General features: G+C 34.1%; 1 protein-coding gene across 2 annotated transcripts in view; it reads left to right on the plus strand.

Annotated features, from left to right (window-relative positions):
- Positions 1-20,842, plus strand: part of LOC149554667 (protein HLB1-like) — a 183,854-nt gene that overhangs the window by 74,077 nt on the left and 88,935 nt on the right. For both annotated transcript variants that reach the window (XM_089828727.1, XM_089828728.1), the window contains exons 5-8: positions 1,399-1,482; positions 1,994-2,044; positions 19,820-19,849; positions 20,753-20,815. In XM_089828727.1, coding sequence (XP_089684853.1) covers positions 1,399-1,482; positions 1,994-2,044; positions 19,820-19,849; positions 20,753-20,815 — 228 coding nt within the window. The remainder of the gene's footprint in view (positions 1-1,398; positions 1,483-1,993; positions 2,045-19,819; positions 19,850-20,752; positions 20,816-20,842) is intronic.

Below are 20,842 nucleotides of genomic sequence, written 5' to 3' on the forward strand. Positions count from 1 at the left end.
GCACTCAATGCCAAGAATCTTCATAAGCATGCTTTTCACTTAAATGCCTTCTGTTTTATATTTAGGAACATATTTGAATAATATAATTTATCAACTCCCTTTGGCTCCACAAATGACTTTTTCATCAATATCATGATATTCTGACACACAAGGCCATTGTTTCTTGTGCCAAAGATTTAAAACTTTTCAACCTGGTTCCAATGAGGTATGGCACTAAGATGACCAATGTGCAATACCAACAAAAATAGCAACCTTAGCGTATTTAATTAAATAATAATCATAATTCACCCATCTTGTGAAAATGACTAAAGAATTATTAGAATCGAAATTTTACAGCACAGGAGTGATCCTAAGGAAGAAAGACGATGAATAAACCTGACAGGGTGATTTACTAAATAAAAACACTCCCTCCAAGATTCTTGGAGCTAGAAGCCAAAAAAAAAAAAAACTGAGAGCACCACTCTACTCCTCTAACTCATATGAGTTCATCGAAACCATCTGTTGACTTAGTAAAAAATAGTAAGTCCCTTAAAACGGAGCCAATACTCACCATTGGCCGCTGGAGAGCCTCATAACTTCACAGCAAAGCCCTCCAAACACCAGTATCAGCCTTGAAGGACCCAATGATAGACTGAATCCATCAACTCTACTGCAACTCAAAATTGGGGACATTATAGAAGTATTGACACTTTCTTTGTCTCATGATTTTGCACTTCCACTTGCTAATGTTCTCACTCGTGGTATGTGTTTTTAACTTTTTTGTACTTGCAGCCTTTGTCAATACTTTCAAGTTTTGATAGTCGTTTGGAATAAGGTTGTGAGATTTATTTATAGATTGTATTTTTGCAGTGCTTAGGTGTGGATAGGGCCCATAGGCTTAAATTATTGATTTATATTATTATCATGTTAAAGACAAATTTTTATTTATTTTCCTCTTTCCAGGAATTGGATAGTCCTTTTAAATGTGTAGAGTGAAGACATCTTTAATTTAAGTCAATTATCAGCATTCATAGGATAGCAACACAGCCAATCTGTTATTTATTAGGTCCAATGCATATATAAATATACATGGAGTTAAGTAGTTTTTGGTAAAGGAACTCATATTTATCGTTGCTCTGTGATATTGTATTTGATTGCTCAATTTTATTAATAAATATTTTGTCCCTTGCTCATTGAATGTAAACATGAACCTATGAATGCCATAGTGCACACTTTGGAATTTTGGGGAAATATATATGTAAGGTTGTTACGGAAAATCCAGAGTAAATTGATTATTGAACTTGAGTTATATATATAGGCTCTTACCTTGTATATTTGGCAGGACATTATTCTTTACAGTTTAAACTTGTTTTTTACTCGTGCTGAATCCCACCTTTTCATATTACAATGGAAAAATAGGCCTTTTATAACTGGGCAATCGCAATATCTGATCGAGCAAAGATGAGAGGACGAACAAAAGAAGCAGAGGAACTATGGAAACAGGTACACTGCTTCCTTTTAGCTTGTACAATTTCCCTGCTTTATTCAAATTTTCAATTTTCAAATTCAAAATATTTGACACATCATAAATCTGCTCTATTTTAAATAAATTTTCTTCATAGATTGGTGTTTGGTGTTATGTTTTTCAATTAAAATTGACAGAGGGAGGGGCTTGATCCATTCTTTTGTACATTAACTGAAATTATTATCTTTATTCTCTTATTTTGCATTAAAAGTTGTCCTTTTGGTTTCATGTCTAACAAACTAGCCAATGTATGGTACAAAAATGAGTGGTTCTGTATTTTCATTTACTGGCCAAATTTGTAGAAATGAAGAGCAATTTTTTTTTTATGTTGATAATATTTACATGTTGGACAAGCAAGAAGTTTTGCACAGGTGATAAAATCCTCTCTGGCATCAATGCATGCACATATCCTTAGTATGCATTTAGATATGAAGTTTTGCAAGAAATTTTGTTATTGCATTAGTTTAATGAACAATGCAATTTTTGCAGGCTACCAAAAACTATGAAAAAGCAGTTCAACTGAATTGGAATAGCCCTCAGGTAAGGTGAATATGTTAGTCAAGCTGCCTTGCATTTTAGGGAATACAAAATAATGTCCGGCTTGTCTTATTCTCTTGCAACTAAATGTCAGATGAAGATTGGGTTAAACAATTTGAAGTCCCTTTTAACTTGAATCTTCAAGTTTTGTGAGTATGCTTCTGGGAATGATTGTGTATCTTTTTTTCAACATCAACTTTTTGGATCATACTACATGATCCATCATCAGAATGAGAGAGATCAAGAATGCAAAAAATATCGATAAATATGTTCTTGCTTCCTTGATTCTTCAACTCTTGGCTTCAATTCTAATGCTTTTTTAAAAATCTGCAAAGTTCTTAGGTTGAGTTATCTCTGCTAACTCTGATGCTTGCATCTTACAGAAATTTTTTATTTGACATTGAATATGTAGTTGCCCACTTTTAATATCTAGTGTTTGCATATACATACTCCATTATGATGCATGTTTTGTTTATTTTCCTTTTTGCCATTCTACCCAATAAGTATCCAAGTTCTAACTATTTGTATTGCTTATATATTTAATTGGTTGCTTCTGTTTTCTATTTACAATTTTAGTAATAAAACTTGTTATTTAGTCAGATTACATGCCCAAAAAATGCATTGGAAGTAAAAGGTCTTGTACCTCTTCTGGTCTAGAGATCTCGTATATTTATTCTTGTATGATACTTGTATATTTCTGGGGGTATAATTTTCCTTTGTGCACTCCCGTTACTGTGATTTCTTGTTTATGATAAATTAGTAATGGGGCAGATTTGAGAAGGAGCTAAATAATAATCAAAGTATTCATAATTATTGAGGTGTCAATTGATTACATGTATGAAATTGTACTTACAGTTAAGAGAAAGGACTATGGAACTAGACAAACTTATGCTAAGCAAGTCAAATTCAGACATCATAGTTTAATCCATTTCAGATTGACATAGACTAAGACATGGCCACTCTTTCAAGAGTTGGAAATTTCATATGTACTTCTGTTTGTATTTTTATCAGATATATTTAAATGTTCAAATATAATGCCATCTTGGCCTTCTTATGACTTTTTATTTCATCAAGCATGAGGTATCAAAGCTCATCATCATCCATCAATCTCTCAATACACATTTTGAGACCAAGAAGAACCATAGCATCTTCTTTTAAAATAGCGGAGAAATAAAACTTGGCGGTCAAATAGTAGGTAGCAGAATGAATGTGTTGGTGGAGTTATCAGTTTGACCTTCGATCAGTTATGCACCATGTGGGTTCATATTTGGTCTTCTTTGACTAATACAAATGTTGAATCCCTCCATTGTCCTTATCCATGGTCTTGTATAGATACCCCATCGGTTTTACTCCCCACCCACGAATCGTAGAATCCTTACCAAAAGTTTTGACACCTAGATATCAAAATTAAACAAAATTATCAAATGGTAACATTATAAGATCAAAAATAAATAGACTTTGAAGTTTGAAAACTTACATTGATGATTTTCTCCATGATATTTGGCAAATCTATCATAAAAAATGGTCTTTACAACTATCTCTGCTTCAGCCATCTTACAATGTGGACTCTCAACTATCTTTTGTCACAAGCATACACATAAGGTTGGGGATAGTAGCTAATGGACTCTACAAAGTGAGTAAATTAGTAGCGCAGTGTGTGACTCATGATCGCTTTAGAATACTTACCATCAATGTGCTCTCTCATAAGATTTAGGATCAATATGAAGTTGTTGATGTACTTTTGATAATTCTTACAGCATTAACCACATTCTTCACTCAACTTAGTTTCCCTTTGTCTTCAAGGGATAGGTCAAGATAATGGGAAACACGAGGGCTCCAAAATAATGTATAGTGCCTTGTGTCTAGGTGTTTAGTGATTTCCAAATATGCACCTGCATTTTTGGTCACTATTTGGCTGACATTTTTTGCTCCCGCCTTCTTCATAATCTTATCCAACTTGCCTACTTTTTTTTTCCATTGGCATCAACTAATTTAAAAAATACTAGTGTTCCCTTTGAAGTCATAAAAAAACGTGTGTCCTATTTTTGCTTTGTTCACTCATAAGACAAAATGATGAAGCCTTTTTTGTGTATGAAATTGTTAATGTTAGTATACTTCTAGTCTGATAAAACTCACCGAGGATATGTGTGTGTGTGTGTGTGTTATATTTTGTGTATATATGAGATATATACCTCACTCATATATATATATATATATACACACACACTATGGAGACATGCCTCTTAATATTATATACATATGTATTGAGAAGGTAACTTGCAAAACTCATAAAATCTACATGTGCTATTACAAGTTACAAAAAAAGCTAAAAACGATCCTATTTAAACATGGTATAGGAGCAGGTCCATTGAAATGCAGAGAGACACTTGACCAGAGTTCAGTGATATCAAACATCACTGGAGGACCAAGAGATATGAAAACATTTGTAAATCTTGTTGGTAGTATTAAACTCCTGAATTTATTTAAAGACAAGGAGCCAATTCTGAACTGACAGAGAGTAGAAGAATTCAGAAGCAATTTCGTGGAAAATGGAAACGGGTTTTCCTTCTCTTATCTTATCTTATCTTACCTCACCACTGCCTGTGAAATCTGAAGAAAAGCGAAGGTTATCATTGGAAGTATTTCTGCCTTTACCAGTGATCAAGATTTGCCTAACCCATATAATATATACACAAACATTTCATTCTCTCTTCTTCAGACAAGCCCAACAACAATCTAATGTTTGATTCAAACTCTAAAATATCCAAATTTAGAGGTTACAGTATTGGAGACGTGGAGCTTTGTTGTTTACTTTAGGCGTTGATAAATATATCTAGATTATATATGCATCACTAATTGCTTGATGCAGTGATATAATGCTCTATAGTATTATTAGTGTATACTTGAGGAATCTCATTAATAAGAGCTGTGATAATGCCCTCAATCACTTTGGCAACAGTGGTAAAAATATTTGTATTGATAAATATCAGTGACAAAGGGCTCTGAGTATGAAGGAACAAAGATTGCAATATAGTTCTAGAAGAGACAATGCAACAATTCAGAAACTCCTGTGGGGTCATATACATCCCTACTCATTGATACAAAAGATAGTCGATACTATAACTGGTAAACTAGATGATGGTGTTGATTGATGACAATAGTATGAATCATCATCTAATCAGTTCCTAATGAAGACCTGATGCTAATTCAATGACAGTTATGTAATGGATTGATAAAAAATAATTAATTGATGTTAGCAACGTGAGGGCAGCAACTTGTAAAGAAAATATGATCATCAATAATATGTACTGATTAGAGAATGGAGAAGAATACCAAGTCAGTGTGAGTAGAATCATTGATGGTAGAAATGATTAGAGCTCTCAAAGGCACCGAAACATTATCAAGTCAACATTCATCCAATACCTATCAAACTACAGAGGAAGATAATAGGCCAAATCAACAACTTATGGTTTCAGTTAAATATAGTCAATTGGGGGAAAATGTAGAGTTAGCTATGAATCAGTTTAGCCCTTTATGTGCAAGGAACGATGGATGGAGACCATAGACAGTTTCAAGTCGCAGAAAATTAGACATTACCATGAGATGATGTGGTATAGGTGCCAATGAGTCTTGAGAATACACAAACAGACTATGTAGCGCAAGGATGGAAGAAGATTAAGACATAGGCAAGTCAATGCTTCTGACACTATTTACCCATTTTTCGTCAGTAACTAAAGATTATAATATTGCTGCATCATTTTGAGGAAGTATCCAATCTAGAATCAGCACTGTGACTAAGCATTCTCAATCGCCAATGTGACTTGGATTGTCGATTATTTTCTTTTGAGATATATATCATCTTCTGCGATATGGCGCATCGTACCTCAAGTAACTGACACAGATCTTACCAGATAAATAATCAGTTATGGACGACCATATATGAGGAAGAATTATTGAACACATCTAGGGGGATATTAATCCATTGTAAGATACATTTACTATCCATTACACCATATTGATAACTAGTTGGTATGATCATGTCTTAAATATGCTCATGTATGTCAAAGGCTATATTTAATGCAGAGACAACAATATCATTATGAAAGAAAATATTTGAATAAATAAAGGTGTAAACATGATAAATTGTCAAAAGGTTGAGAATCAGCAACCATCAACAAATGAGAATCAGAGGTTGAGTTTCATGAACAACTTCGGTGTCAAAAGGTAACTTATTGGCCCAAGATACTCATAATTGGGCATTAAATGGACATTGCTCATGATGAGAGGGTCTTTATTCTAAAGCAAGTATAACGTTGAGATCTATCCTCAAGATTTTGAAGCAAGGGGACACATTCTACAAAGGGTAAAAATACCAAGTGGTACTTCGAACAAGAATTATTTGAATTGCTTGGACAACGAGCTTGCTAGGAATGCATTCGACCCAAAATTGGTTACAATGTAACAATTGACATCCTCAGTAGTGATCCATTAGGAAGGATGTTAATGACCATCTGGAGATAAGTATTGTATAAGTATCATTGGTTATTACCTCTTGAATACTAATCTTATTTGCATATCATAGTCAATCTCAAAATATATCCATACATGTATTATAAGAGTTTTTCTATATTATTTTTTTGTACTTTTCCTTGATTCGTAGGCTAAGTCACAAGGTTCGAGTTCGAGTTCGAGTTCGACAACTATGAATTTTGGATGAAGTTCGAAGAGTCAAAAAAATGAAAAACAATTCGACATTAAATTCGAGTTATGGAATTTAAAACAATATATAAATGTATGTTATTTACTCTTATATTTAAAAATTTAAAAATAAATAATAAATACATAATAAAATCATTATAATATTTACTTTAATATTAATATTTAAAGCTCAAAAATTATAATATTTTAATATATAATAGTAACAGGCAAGAGCCTACAACACAACGGTAAATTGTGAGCCTCTTATCCGAGAGGTCTTGAGTTCGACTCTACACAAGCTTAATATTAATAATAATTGATCACATCACATAATAATAATGAATCTTGGCTTCGGCCTCTTATTGATAAAAAAAAATATTATTAGGAAAAAGCCTACAACACGAGTAAATTGTGAGCCTCTTATCTGAGAGGTCTTGGGTTTGACTCCACACAAGCTTAATATTAACAATAATTGTTCACATCACATAATAATAATGAATCTTGGCTTCGGTCTCTTTCCAATAAAAAAAAAAAAAGTATAATAGCAACAATTTTACAAAATTAAAAAGTATATAATATTTATATTATAACAAAACAAATTGCAATAATATTTTAATCTAGAAAAAGAAATAGGTTATTAATATTTTAATTGTAAATTTAAGTTAGTAACAATAAACATAAATTAATAAAAATCAAATAGTAACATAAATTAGAATATCTTGATTGTATTAAATTTTAATATCTTTAATATAATAAGAAATTACACTAACATAAATTAAAATGAATCATATTTGAACTCAAACATAAAATGAAAATATTATTTAATAAGCTCAACCTTAATACAAATCTTGCAAGTTTATAACTATGAAGAGCCTGCAACGTCGACGGGGAATTGCAGCGTAGACAGACTTTGGGAGTTGTCGAGACTGCAAACACCAAAAACAACCGACGGGAGTCACGAGTTGTAGACAAAAAAATGGAGCTGCAAAAGTAGAAACGACGGCCGAGAGTCATGATTGCAGAGACACCAAAGAGTTTCAGACAGCGGCCGTCCATGATTTTTATCAAAAAAAATGGTTGAAAACCCTAAAAAGAGGCTATAAATTCTGCAAAATGTCAACTTAAATTCGGGAACCTTGTGACTTAGTTCACAGGAATGATTCTTTGCAAAGGAGAAAAGGGAAAATAAAAAGACGTTTTCCGTATTTGATGTGATGCAAAATTGCTCGATGATACAAGAGTGTTAATTTTACATTGTGAGGGGCTAAGTCACATGGTTCAAGTTCGAATTCGAGATTGCCAACTATAAAATTAGGATGAAGTTTGACATAGTAGAAAGTTCAAAAAAAAAAAATTTGACATTAAATTCGCCCTATATAAATTTAATTTGTTAAAAATATAAATAATACATCCATAAAGTATCAAAATAGTTAAACATTTATAAAATATAAACCATAAAAAACCACTTTATATAAAGAAACATATAATTTATAAATACTATAAGTATTAATGACATTTATTAAATTAAAATGAATTGTGATAAATTTGAAAATAAAAAACTAATTAAATTTTTTTATTTAATATATTTTAAATTTAATATCTAAATTAAATATACTAAAATATTACATCTGAAAATCAAATATTTATATTGAAAAGAAATAAAAAGTATGAATAATAAAATTATTAAAATGTAAATGCTAAGTTTTAATTAAAATCAATAAATCCTAATAATAATATTTGATTTTTTTAAAACTCTATTACAAAAATTAAAAAATAAACATCCTTTAAAACTTTAAGAAACTACATATCGTGATAATATTTCTAAAAAATAAATTTGTTAAAAAATGCTCAAACCGAAACGGAAAAGTCCAGTCATGGGTGCGTGAAGATGTAAATGCCTTATAGGCATACTATATTAAGCCTTTGTGGGGAGTGAAAGCAGCTAATTCATTGTGTAAGGATAGGTTTGGCAGATGCCAGTAATAAAGAATATCAAAAGGCTGGTGGGAAGTGTCGGGATCCCCATGTCTAGTTTTTGTGCCTGAACAAGCTCTCCTTTTAGGCTTGTCTAGATTTGCGTATATACGCTCTATTGAAATGAGTAGATCAAAACCCTAAACGAAAATACTTTATAATTACTTAACAAAAAGAACTGGCCGACTGCTATGCATTTTTTCAAATTTTCTAGCTCATTAAAATGTTAGCCGAATTTCGAACTCTAAGCCAGAAATCCGGCGAACCTTGTGACATAGGTGAGGCGAAATAACAATGTTCCATTCCCACTTGAACCATCTTTAGAGAGGAGATGCTCCATTCTCATTTAATATAAGAAGGCAAATTTCTGATTTAATGTCTATGGACTATCATGTGCAAATAAAAAAAGGTTGGTACTTTACATGCTACAAAATATTATGCAGAAGCTAGTCTTATGACAGTAGCTCCAAAGAAGCTATGAATTAGAATTCCTTAGTCATCTGATGATAATGCTGGATAAAGCGAATATCTTTGATGATTGAGATTATGAGTATCCTTCTAGAATCTATAGGAACAGAGAGCATGACAGTTCATTAGAGGCAACCTTGGAGAAAGAGAGGGAGAAGATAGAAGATATGTTTTAGCTAACTTGAGGGAGTTTGACATCTGACACTTCGTTAGAGGCAACTTTGATTGAGGAGCTGAAAAGTTGATAGTTGATTCAGAGGGAGTTTTCACACCTTATTGGAAATAACCTTGACAAGGAGGTCAAAAGGTTGGTGTTTCTTCATGAAGAAGAAGTTCCAAGTGAAATCCCTCGTAATACATTCTTCTCTATGAGAGATAAGTTTGAAGTGAAAACCTTATTCTCAGATATGATTCATGGTGAATGACATGACAATACCACATGATATTATTTGTGGTGACTTCATGTGTGTATGGCCCTGCCCCCTCTGTACACCCTGAGGAAGTGACGACTTCCAAATGATTATCACTTGTATTTGTAGAGGTTATTGGACGGGTGACGATCTTACAATAACTTAAATCGTGATATACATTTTATTTAAATGTTGAAATAGATCATGAAAGGCTTTATTTTTTAAATCAACTACTAGTTGTTAGATCTCATTAGATTGACGTTCTATAAGTTGTCTATAGATATATGATTTGGTGAATATCTTGCCCTGATGTTCTAATAGGCCATTACTGCATTGATTACTTGGTGAATATCATTTAGTTGATGTTTTGATAGGCCATCACTCAGAGTACTTGGTGAATATCATTTGATTGATATTCTGATAGGCCAATACTCATGTTACCTAATATGATATCAAAAGAGTATTTTGTGATTATCTTGTGTTGACATTATGATAGGTCAATGCCCATATGATATCATATAGCAGAAATCTTTTGATCAAAGATTTCCTTGATGTGTCATTCCTAAATATTACCAATGGTGTACTATTTACTTATGTGTTTATCCTTCTAATCTAAGAGGGAGTGTTAATTTCAATTTAGTTTTAGTGGGATAAAACTCACTGAAAATATATATACGTTATATATTTTGTGTGTATATATGAGATATATATTTATCTCATTTAATATATATTAGATATAGTTTGTCTCTATATATATATAAAATATAATATAAGTTATTATCATATGCTTAATCACGATAATAATGTAATTGACACCCTAGAAATGCCCAAAAACTGAACCAACTGCTGATATAGATTCTAATGTTTTTGCATAGATTTTGAAACCATATAACATGAACAAGAAGGAATTTATGCAAACTGAAGATTGAACCACTGCTGAAATAATATTAGTTCTCAAACTAATAAAATCAAATACATAGCAAACTCACTAATTACTCCAGCATCATAAAATCAAATACATAACCAACTCTTGAACTCACTAATTACACTCAATCTGCCTATAGCTGGAAATGCGTCCAAGCTACCTGTTAATGAGTTGATAGCAGTGAATTCCAAAGGCCAAACCCCAAGGGAATGATGTCTAGAATGTCACAAGAGAGGATAGACGTCCTCTAATGCCAAGAACTAATCTGAAACTCACACATCCAAGTTCTTATTAAATGCAATTCACAATAATCGGATGCTAAACAATGAAGCATCCACCTCTATTTACACTTTTCCTTCACCCTTCTAGAAGGAAATAAAATATTAATTAATTGCATTTACTAGAAGCTTCCCCCTTCCAATAATTAATGCACTCTCTAGAAACTTCTCCCTTGCAATACAATAATTAATTGTGCTTCTAGAAAATTAAATTACTAGAGGCTTCCCCCTTTCCAATAATTAATGCACTATCTAGAAGCTTCTCTACTTAGCCTTTGGAGAATGTAAAGGCTAAGAACTTTCCTGAGTTGTTAAAAAGACAGGGGCATTACAAATAAGCAATGTTATTGATAACTAATAAGATTTAAAGAGACATGTCTCTATGGAGACATGCCTCTTAATATCATATACATATGCATTGAGAAGGTAACTTGTAAAACTCATAAAATCTGCAAGTGCTATTACAAGTTACAGAAAAAGATAAAAACGATTCTATTTTAACAGAAGTTCTCTTTTGTATTTCTACTAGTTGATGTGTGCTTTGGAACTCATTCTATAATAATGCTCCGCTCTTGTTAGGACAACTTGCAGCCTTGAACCACTTATCTGCCGCAGCCAATGCATTGACCAATTGTTCCTATTAAGGACTTGAAGCAATGTTGGACAGAATATTAGTGCAGTACCAAAATATTGCACATGCCAGCTTTGGCTCATGTTGCAATTCTCTATTCCATTTATGGCCCAATGGAAGAAGAGCCACATGTATCTCATTATGACCTTGTAGACATGCAAATTGGGATTGGGGTTGCCTTTGCCTCTCTGTTCTCTTTTATTTCTACTTTCCTTTGAAATAAATTGATGATATGAGATTTACAGCATCTAAAAGTTCATCTGAAGAGCTACCAAACAATATAAGAATACATTCCTCTACATTGCCATGTATCAATGGCCATTAAAAAAATTAAAATAGGATTCATAATTGTAGGTAGTAATCCTCCTTGCTGCATCATGAGCTTCTTGCTTGGGTAAACAGCAATAAAAATGACCAATACCCTAAAACCTCCTCAAGCTTTGGGTGACTTACTATATGGCTTTGCATGTATCGATGGCAGTGACCACAGTTAAAGATTGGTCCCACAATGCTGGAAGAATGAGATTCTTATGCCAAATATATATATACCTTCACCTTGCTGTGCTAATTAGAATAACTCATGAACACTCAGCTGAGAAACTCTTCACATTCTCCTTTACAAATTCCCTCTTTTCTTATATTTCCATTTTTTAATTCTAAACTTTACCTTGGGAAAATAGAGTGGCTTATAAAAAATTGGTCACTTAACTTAGGAATTAGTGCCTTATTAAATAATTAAATCATAATTTTAATTAAAAATGGACATTACAATTTGGTAGAAAATTTGCAACTGGGGTTTGTCCTCACATTTGCCCAAACCTAGCTCTAGTACCACTTTGTAAGTTCCATGCATTTAATAATTGCAATAGGAAAATGTAGAAGACAAATCACACATGCCACAAAAGACATTTGTGTCCCAAGATGCCATACTATAAGTATTTTTGGAAATCTAATAAACTTTTTAGATATGGTTGCATTGTATATTTCTCCTTATGGAAGAAGCCATTCCGTGTGATATCTCCAAGAGATATCAAACACATATCACACTCTTTATATCTCTTACAATTGTACTTCTTTTTATTTACATCTTCCTAATAACATGATAGAAGTGTAATGGGCACCCTGGATGTCCCAAAAAATAGTTACTTCAGCAATATTGTCATAATACTCCAGCCCATGCTTACGAACTTGCTGCTACAGTACTTTGTCCTTCAATCAGTCCACTACCTTCATAATACCATTCCCTCCAAGCGGCATAAGCGTCGAACAAGTAGTGAAGAAGATATGAGCAAAATATCAAATCTGCCTGTAGCCGGAAATGCAACTAAACTGCCTGATAATGAAGCCAATAAGAAAGAATTCCAAAGGCCAAACCCCAAGGGAATGACGTCTAGAATGTTACAAGAGAGGATAGACGTCCTCAAATGCCAAGAACAAAGCTGCAACTCACACACCAATTTCTTCTCATATTCAACCTTCCTAATGAAGCCACAAATGCTTCCTTTTATTCTATTTCCAAGGGTCCGCTCAACTCATATGGGCAATGTGGGATAAAAGATGTGTAATATATAAAACATATATTAAAATACCCCTTATGTCTCCCTTGGGTACACATCACCATAAAAATAAATATTAAAGTAACACTTTAATATTTTACAATTAAATTAGACGTTACTTTAATAAAACTTCAGGCATTAAAATGTATTAGTAATCGGACTCCGAATAATGCTAGTGATAGCTCATCGGAAAGCTCTCACCGAGGAGTATCGAATCCAATCACCAAAATTGACCTGCACTGTGTCTTGCCGACTTACTAAAAATAGTAAGTATGCCTGAAATTGAGTAAATCAACTTCATTTTGGCCCTAATTTTTTCTTATCCTCCACTTAGACTTTGGAGAATGTGAAGGCCAAAAGATGGGATCATTACAAGAAGTTTAAACCACCAAATTCATATAGACTTCTTAATTAGCCAATATAATTCATGACCCAATATAAGTAATTAACGGATGTTTGCCACATGTTGGCATCTCCGTCCTCTGAAATATATTATAATTTTATACGCCTAGATGCATAGCACATGGGAGGTCTTAGGTTCATTTCTTAGTTGGGCCCTAAAGAATAATATGGTGGTAGAGCTCAGAATATGAGCCCCAAGTACTAAAATGTGGTTGGTGGTGCTGGAGACATAAGTTATGAGCCATAATAAGATAAGCTGCACCAAAGCCATAATAACCAGCCCACCAAAAGCATCCAGTTCCATAAGAGTTGGTGATTCAATGGTAGAACACCTTCGCATGCAAATTGGAGATTGCAGGTTCTAGTCCTAGCTGGTCCATGGAAAATAACACATTTTTCTTATGACCATGGTTAAACATGTATGGTAGAATCAACTGATTGGCTTTTGGGTTATATTCGAAGTTATTTTAATATGATACAACATAAAATTCTTTTTCTTTAGAATCGACAATTCTTCAGTGATCTTTTAAAATTGCCAACTTTACCAATGTTTTTTCTGAGTTTTGGCACCGAGTTTGGGTTTGTCATAAAAATAGTCTTGCCAAGTGTAGGTCTCAGCACTGTGCTATAGATTATCAATGCTTGTTTATTTGCAGGGTTACTTGATGCACCCAGGGTAAAACCCTGGCGTACCGGGTCCATGTACATCCTATGTGCGGGGATGTCGTGCACCCATGCTTCGCCATTGCGGCCACGCTCGACAGGTGTGTGGGTGTAGGGGTGTGTATTGGATGCGTACTGGGTGCTTCCAGGGGACACACAGGGTGTGTCTGGCGGTCATGTTGAAAAGTCAAATTTTTAGAAGTTTTAAATATTATCTTACACATAAGCAGTCCAGTAGTTCTAGTGATTAGGATTTCGGTTTAGGGGATGATTAGAAAGCTCCCACCCTTACATTCTCATTATTGATTGTAATGACCCAAAAATGACATACAAATCAATCTATTTTAATACACACACACACACACACACATCTATATATATATACACACACATGGACAGATATTTACTATTAATTTCAAATATTGAATATCATCAATCCATATTTATAAATCTTAATCAATATAAAGAATACACACACAAATAGTTGGCAAAAGGACCAGGAAGAGGTTAATGATCGATTATAACATATAATTAATAATATTGTAAGGTTATTAATTTGAACCCACAGATTGGGAAGAGACACGTCTGAAGAGATATTCCCAATCAAAGCTGTATAATTTAGGGAGCAAAAATTGGAAGAGAGTAGGACAAATAGGGAAGGAATAAAAATGCAGACCACACTCCAAAATCCACATCGTCAGTACAACTCAGAGAAGGAAGATAAGGCATTGAATCATAGCAGAGATTAATATCCGTCGAAGGGCTGGAAATCATGAGTACATCCACTGAATGAATAAGACCAAGATTATCCACCATGGGAAATATTTGCATCTGCAAGTAAGACAAGGACCTGCATGAGGTGTAATGATCCCATCTTTTGGCCTTCACGTTCTCCAAAGTCTAAGTGGAGGATAAGAAAAAATTAGGGCCAAAATGAAGTTGATTTACTTAGTTTCAGGCATACTTACTATTTTTAGTAAGTCGGCAGGACACAGTGCAGGTCAATTTTGGTGATTGGATTCGATACTCCTCGGTGAGAGCTTTCCGATGAGCTATCACTCACATTATTTAGAGTCCGATTGCTAATACATTTTAATGCCTGAAGTTTTATTAAAGTAACGTCTAATTTAATTGTAAAATATTAAAATGTTACTTTAATATTTATTTTATGGTGATGTGTACCCAAGGGAGACATAAGGGGTATTTTAATATATGTTTTATATATTACACATCTTTTATCCCACATTGCCCATATGAGTTGAGCGGACTCATGAAAATAGAATAAAAGGAAGCATTTGTGGCTTCATTAAACAAGGTTGAATATGAGAAGAAATTGGTGTGTGAGTTGCAGCTTTGTTCTTGGCATTTGAGGACGTCTATCCTCTCTTGTAACATTCTAGACGTCATTCCCTTGGGGTTTGGCCTTTGGAATTCTTTCTTATTGGCTTCATTATCAGGCAGTTTAGTTGCATTTCCGGCTACAAGCAGATTTGATATTTTGCTCATATCTTCTTCACTACTTGTCCGACGCTTATGCCGCTTGGAGGGAATGGTATTATGAAGGTAGTGGACTGATTGAAGGACAAAGTACTGTAGCAGCAAGTTCGTAAGCATGGGCTGGAGTATTATGACAATATTGCTGAAGTAACTATTTTTTGGGACATCCAGGGGTGCCCATTACAGTGGTATCAGCGCTATAAGTCCTGCCATCCTGTGGAGATCATATTGATAGCTAGATAAAGATGTATATTAGTCCAGATCAAGATGTGATGTTCAGACAGTTATTGGGTACATTAGAGAAGGGGCGACATATGCAATAGGAGCAGAATAGGCGAATGGATATGATGTTGCAGCTTATGGCTAGACAGATGGGCATCAACATTGATGATTTGTATGATGCTCCAGAGCACAAGGTAGTCGATTTCTCAGGTGGGATCGAGACACGTATAGAGCCAGCCAGCTATGATGTTGGTGATGTGGGCATTTCGGCAGAGTCAGTAGAGACATGCGTGCGAAGTCAGGAGACCACATATGAAGCCTTGTCAGGGGATGATGACGTAGCAATAGTGGAATTAGGAGAATGCGAGGAGACTATCATATCAGCAGCCACTTCTATGTCAGTTGAAGCATCCAATGAGGAGTTTAATGGTATAAATGCAGTGGTTGATGTATTTTCTACTAAAGCCACACATGTTAATGATTATGAGTTTTCATCAACTACAAATTCAATTCAATTTTCTGTTGCAGCAGTTAATGTTGTTCCTATGTCCATAAATTTCAATGCGGCAACACCTATTGTTGATACAGTTAGCATGAGTACATATGGTTCACCTACAACTACATCTTTTCCAATGCATGATGGTGATAATATGCACTCCAATCCAATATATATTATGTGGATGGATAAAGGGAAGAAGACGTTTCATAGATCTTCTATGGAGTTGCCTTATGGTGACATTCTGACTTCATCAGCACAAGTTTTGAATGCTAGGCTACAGGGGTTGGCCCTGATGATGCGGGTTTGCAGTTGGTTTAACTTCCATATGGATATCACATATTGGGATCCAGGTGGAGGTTGGAGTCCATTATATTATTTAATTGCTTGAGGACAAGCAATTTCAAGGAGGGCGGATTTGTAATGATCCCATCTTTTGGCCTTCACATTCTCCAAAGTCTAAGTGGAGGATAAGAAAAAATTAGGGCCAAAATGAAGTTGATTTACTTAGTTTCAGGCATACTTACTATTTTTAGTAAGTCGGCAGGACACAGTGCAGGTCAATTTTGGTGATTGGATTCGATACTCCTCGGTGAGAGCTTTCCGATGAGCTATCACTCACATTATTCAGAGTCCGATTGCTAATACATTTTAATGCCTGAAGTTTTATTAAAGTAACGTCTAATTTAATTGTAAAATATTAAAATGTTACTTTAATATTTATTTTATGGTGATGTGTACCCAAGGGAGACATAAGGGGTATTTTAATATATGTTTTATATATTACACATCTTTTATCCCACATTGCCCATATGAGTTGAGCGGACTCATGAAAATAGAATAAAAGGAAGCATTTGTGGCTTCATTAAACAAGGTTGAATATGAGAAGAAATTGGTGTGTGAGTTGCAGCTTTGTTCTTGGCATTTGAGGACGTCTATCCTCTCTTGTAACATTCTAGACGTCATTCCCTTGGGGTTTGGCCTTTGGAATTCTTTCTTATTGGCTTCATTATCAGGCAGTTTAGTTGCATTTCCGGCTACAAGCAGATTTGATATTTTGCTCATATCTTCTTCACTACTTGTCCGACGCTTATGCCGCTTGGAGGGAATGGTATTATGAAGGTAGTGGACTGATTGAAGGACAAAGTACTGTAGCAGCAAGTTCGTAAGCATGGGCTGGAGTATTATGACAATATTGCTGAAGTAACTATTTTTTGGGACATCCAGGGGTGCCCATTACATGAGGCAGAACCGAAAACCATCATTGACTGTTGTAAGTTCATCACAGATATTTACAAACAGCAGCAGAGGTACAGTGGAAGTTGGAATCAAGAATAGATGGATGAAACAATTACAATGAATAAAGTTGAAGCCAAAAAGTATTCATCGCAGTACCTAAGACATAAACAGTCATGTAAAATACAAGCCTGAGATAGTATACGAATGGTGAAGGTAGTATAATTAACAGGTCAGACACCTAAGGAGAAACACCAATATGGAGGCAAGAGATTCATCTACTAAAAGTATCGAAAATGGAAAAAGAATTAAAAGAGTTACATAGCACTTGGAAGAATTGACATGGAAACAACATATAATTACCTGTGATGGACGGTGACAGGGTTAATCAATGCACACAATAGCAATAGAAAATAACCAAATGAAGTAACAATTAAGAGGAGTCAAAAATAGAGGGAGATAAATAAACAGCAAGGAAGTGATAACCAGAAGTGGAAAAAGGATGATATCAGTAGTAGCAACAAATATTGATGCACAACATATATTAACAACGATAATGAACAATTAATGTGGGAACAATGACTAAGGCCAATACATAGTGAATAAAGGAAGTAGATCAATAACCAGCGAGAACCAAAGACCTTGCTGCATAAAGCCCAAGTATGAAACACGTGACAGATTACAATATAAAAATAAAAATACGCCTTTCTAACTTAAAAAATGATAAGGCTTTGACTTGTAAGAATGAACAACAAAATGGAAGACAAAGACTGCAAAGTATAGCATAGAAAACAACGAAAGAGGATAAATTGGGAGTAAATACAGTAATTATCAAACACTGGGATATTATAATAAGGAAAAAGTAGTCAAGGATTTGATAGTTCATAGAACTCATAAAAAATGATAAACAGGATAACAAACTTAAACGATGATAAATATAATAAGAAGAACTAGACATGACATTCTGCAAAAGAGAGAACTTCTAGAATAATAATTGCAGAGGAGAGAACTCAGGGATTAGAGGATTCAAAAATGAATGTTGAGTTTCTCTAAAAGAGAACTTAGAGATTAGAGGGCATTCTATGTGAATGTCGAGATTCCAAATTGGAATCCAGGGAGGGATTCACTATGGATCTCTAGAGACAATATATATTGTAGTGGTCAAAGATATGCATATGTCAGAGATAAAGAGACTTGGTTAGAGGTGTGATCTCTACCAAGTAGTGTTATAAGTGCATAATCAGAGATCCCAGAAAGGCCTGAGGAAGACGCTCTTCACATGATGATTACTGAATCAAGATATAATTCTCACTAGAGGGTTAGGTGATTTGAGAAGAATCTCTTCCGAGGGATTAGGAAGGGTTAGCAAGGGTAGTATGTAGATTAATGTTTAATTGGCTCAATATTTCTAACATGTTTAATCTATATTTTTTTTCTATATTGTATCGACAAATTGTTGTGCGTTGCAGCATTCAACCTTAATCTGGAAGAGGGGACATTACATTCACATTTTGTAGATTGTACTCACTTTAATATGGCCACGAGACATTATTTCATTTTAGCGTTTCATGCTACTTTACTCTTTGTAATCACGAGCATCTTGATCTTTATGATATATCATATTTATAATTTGAACAATGGATTTTGAATATTTCATCCTTGTCATTTCATAGTCAATGGTTGACTTACATAGTGCTATTTATGATTTATGTTTTTATTTATCATTATCATTATGTTTAAAACTTTAATGTTATTAATGTTACAACTTACTATGAGTATGTTACTAAGTTCAATGGTCATTGGTTATGAAGTTTGGACTTATGGTTAGTGAATCGCATTTCAATATTGAAGCATCATTTCATAATTTTCATTTCAAGTCATATATGTATACCATGCAACCTCCCCCCCGCACCCCTGCCATCCCCAAACTGAGGCTCTTTTTTTTCCGGCACCCGAAACTTATCCCAACATCCCACCGCACCACCTTACCCATGTGCAGTGTTAATGCAGTTTATTTGTACCTTCATTGGGTTGTTTATTGTTTATAAAATTTTTATTTTTTCCTTTCTAGTGAATATTGTCTAATAGTAATAATCCAATAGAAAATCATATCTGTTATTTTTATAATCTTAAGTTGGTCTGTTTATAAGTCTATCTTTTTACAATTGTTTTGATTTTGCAGTTCATTGTTTGGAGATGAATAATGATTATTGTACAACCATTGTGTCATGTTGCACAAAGGTTTACAAGCTGTGTATCTTTTGTGCATTTTTTCAAAGAAATCTCTGATTAGCTTCTGTTGATGTTAAACTTTGTGTACAGGCACTGAACAACTGGGGCCTTGCATTGCAGGTAGTGTTATCATGCCATTATGAATCCATTCTCTCATTAAAATGTCTGAAGTATGTTAAACATTGGTAGTCTAGTTACTCTTATCCTGAAATTAGAAATAATTTCCTAAGATAGAAATGGTGCATTTGTCATATGTTTGTAATATTTAGTACAACCCCAGGGAAAGCTTTTTAAATATTCCTGTCTAGGAACTTCTTTGTTGCTATGTATTTTGAATTTCTTCATGAGTTTTACCATAAATGATTATGATATCACTCCTGCTAAATAACAGAGCTCTCTTCTGTCCCAACTAAACTTTTTTGAACATCATGGTTCTGTGTTTGCTCAAATTTGTAACCCGGGTGCATGGGGCTGCACATCTTGGTGCACCCGCAGAGGTGCACAATGACACCTGTTGTGGGCCTGCAGGATGTGCATCCTCTATCTTAGCTCCATATACAATTCACAAGGTCACCTTCATTTGACAAGATACTTCCTATTAGTGAACATTCTGAAGCTTTACCAATGCCTGTTATAAAAACTGTTGGAAAAGTAATAGGAGGCAGTGCCCTTGGAGACTAATGGTTAATTGGCATCAACAGTCATATGCTTCTTACTGGCTCTCTATGCTTCTCTAGCACTCAACAGTATCTACATGCCTTGCTACATTGGTTTGTTTGTTTCTTAACTCTTATTAAATAAATTGAATCTTTTCAGTGAATGAAATACATTTTAGAAACATTTACCTTTTTTTTTAAATTAGTTCATTATGAGCTTTCTCTGTCTCTGCTAAGGCTAGAAGTTATAGCTGCAAAGTAAAACTCATGCAGCATAACCTTGAACAAGGCCCGTTATTCTTTCCTTTGTTTTATTGTGAAAGCAGTCTTCTTTGGACTAAAAGCTATGCACTATATGTTTTTTTAGGAACTTAGTGCCATTGTTCCTGTTCGAGAAAAACAGACAATTGTTAGAGCCGCTGTAAGTAAGGTATGTGGTCGGCTTTAATGTTTTGTG

Source organism: Cupressus sempervirens, chromosome 5, assembly GCF_028749045.1.
Source record: "Cupressus sempervirens isolate cs-2001-9-10 chromosome 5, ASM2874904v1, whole genome shotgun sequence".
Taxonomy (NCBI): domain Eukaryota; kingdom Viridiplantae; phylum Streptophyta; class Pinopsida; order Cupressales; family Cupressaceae; genus Cupressus; species Cupressus sempervirens.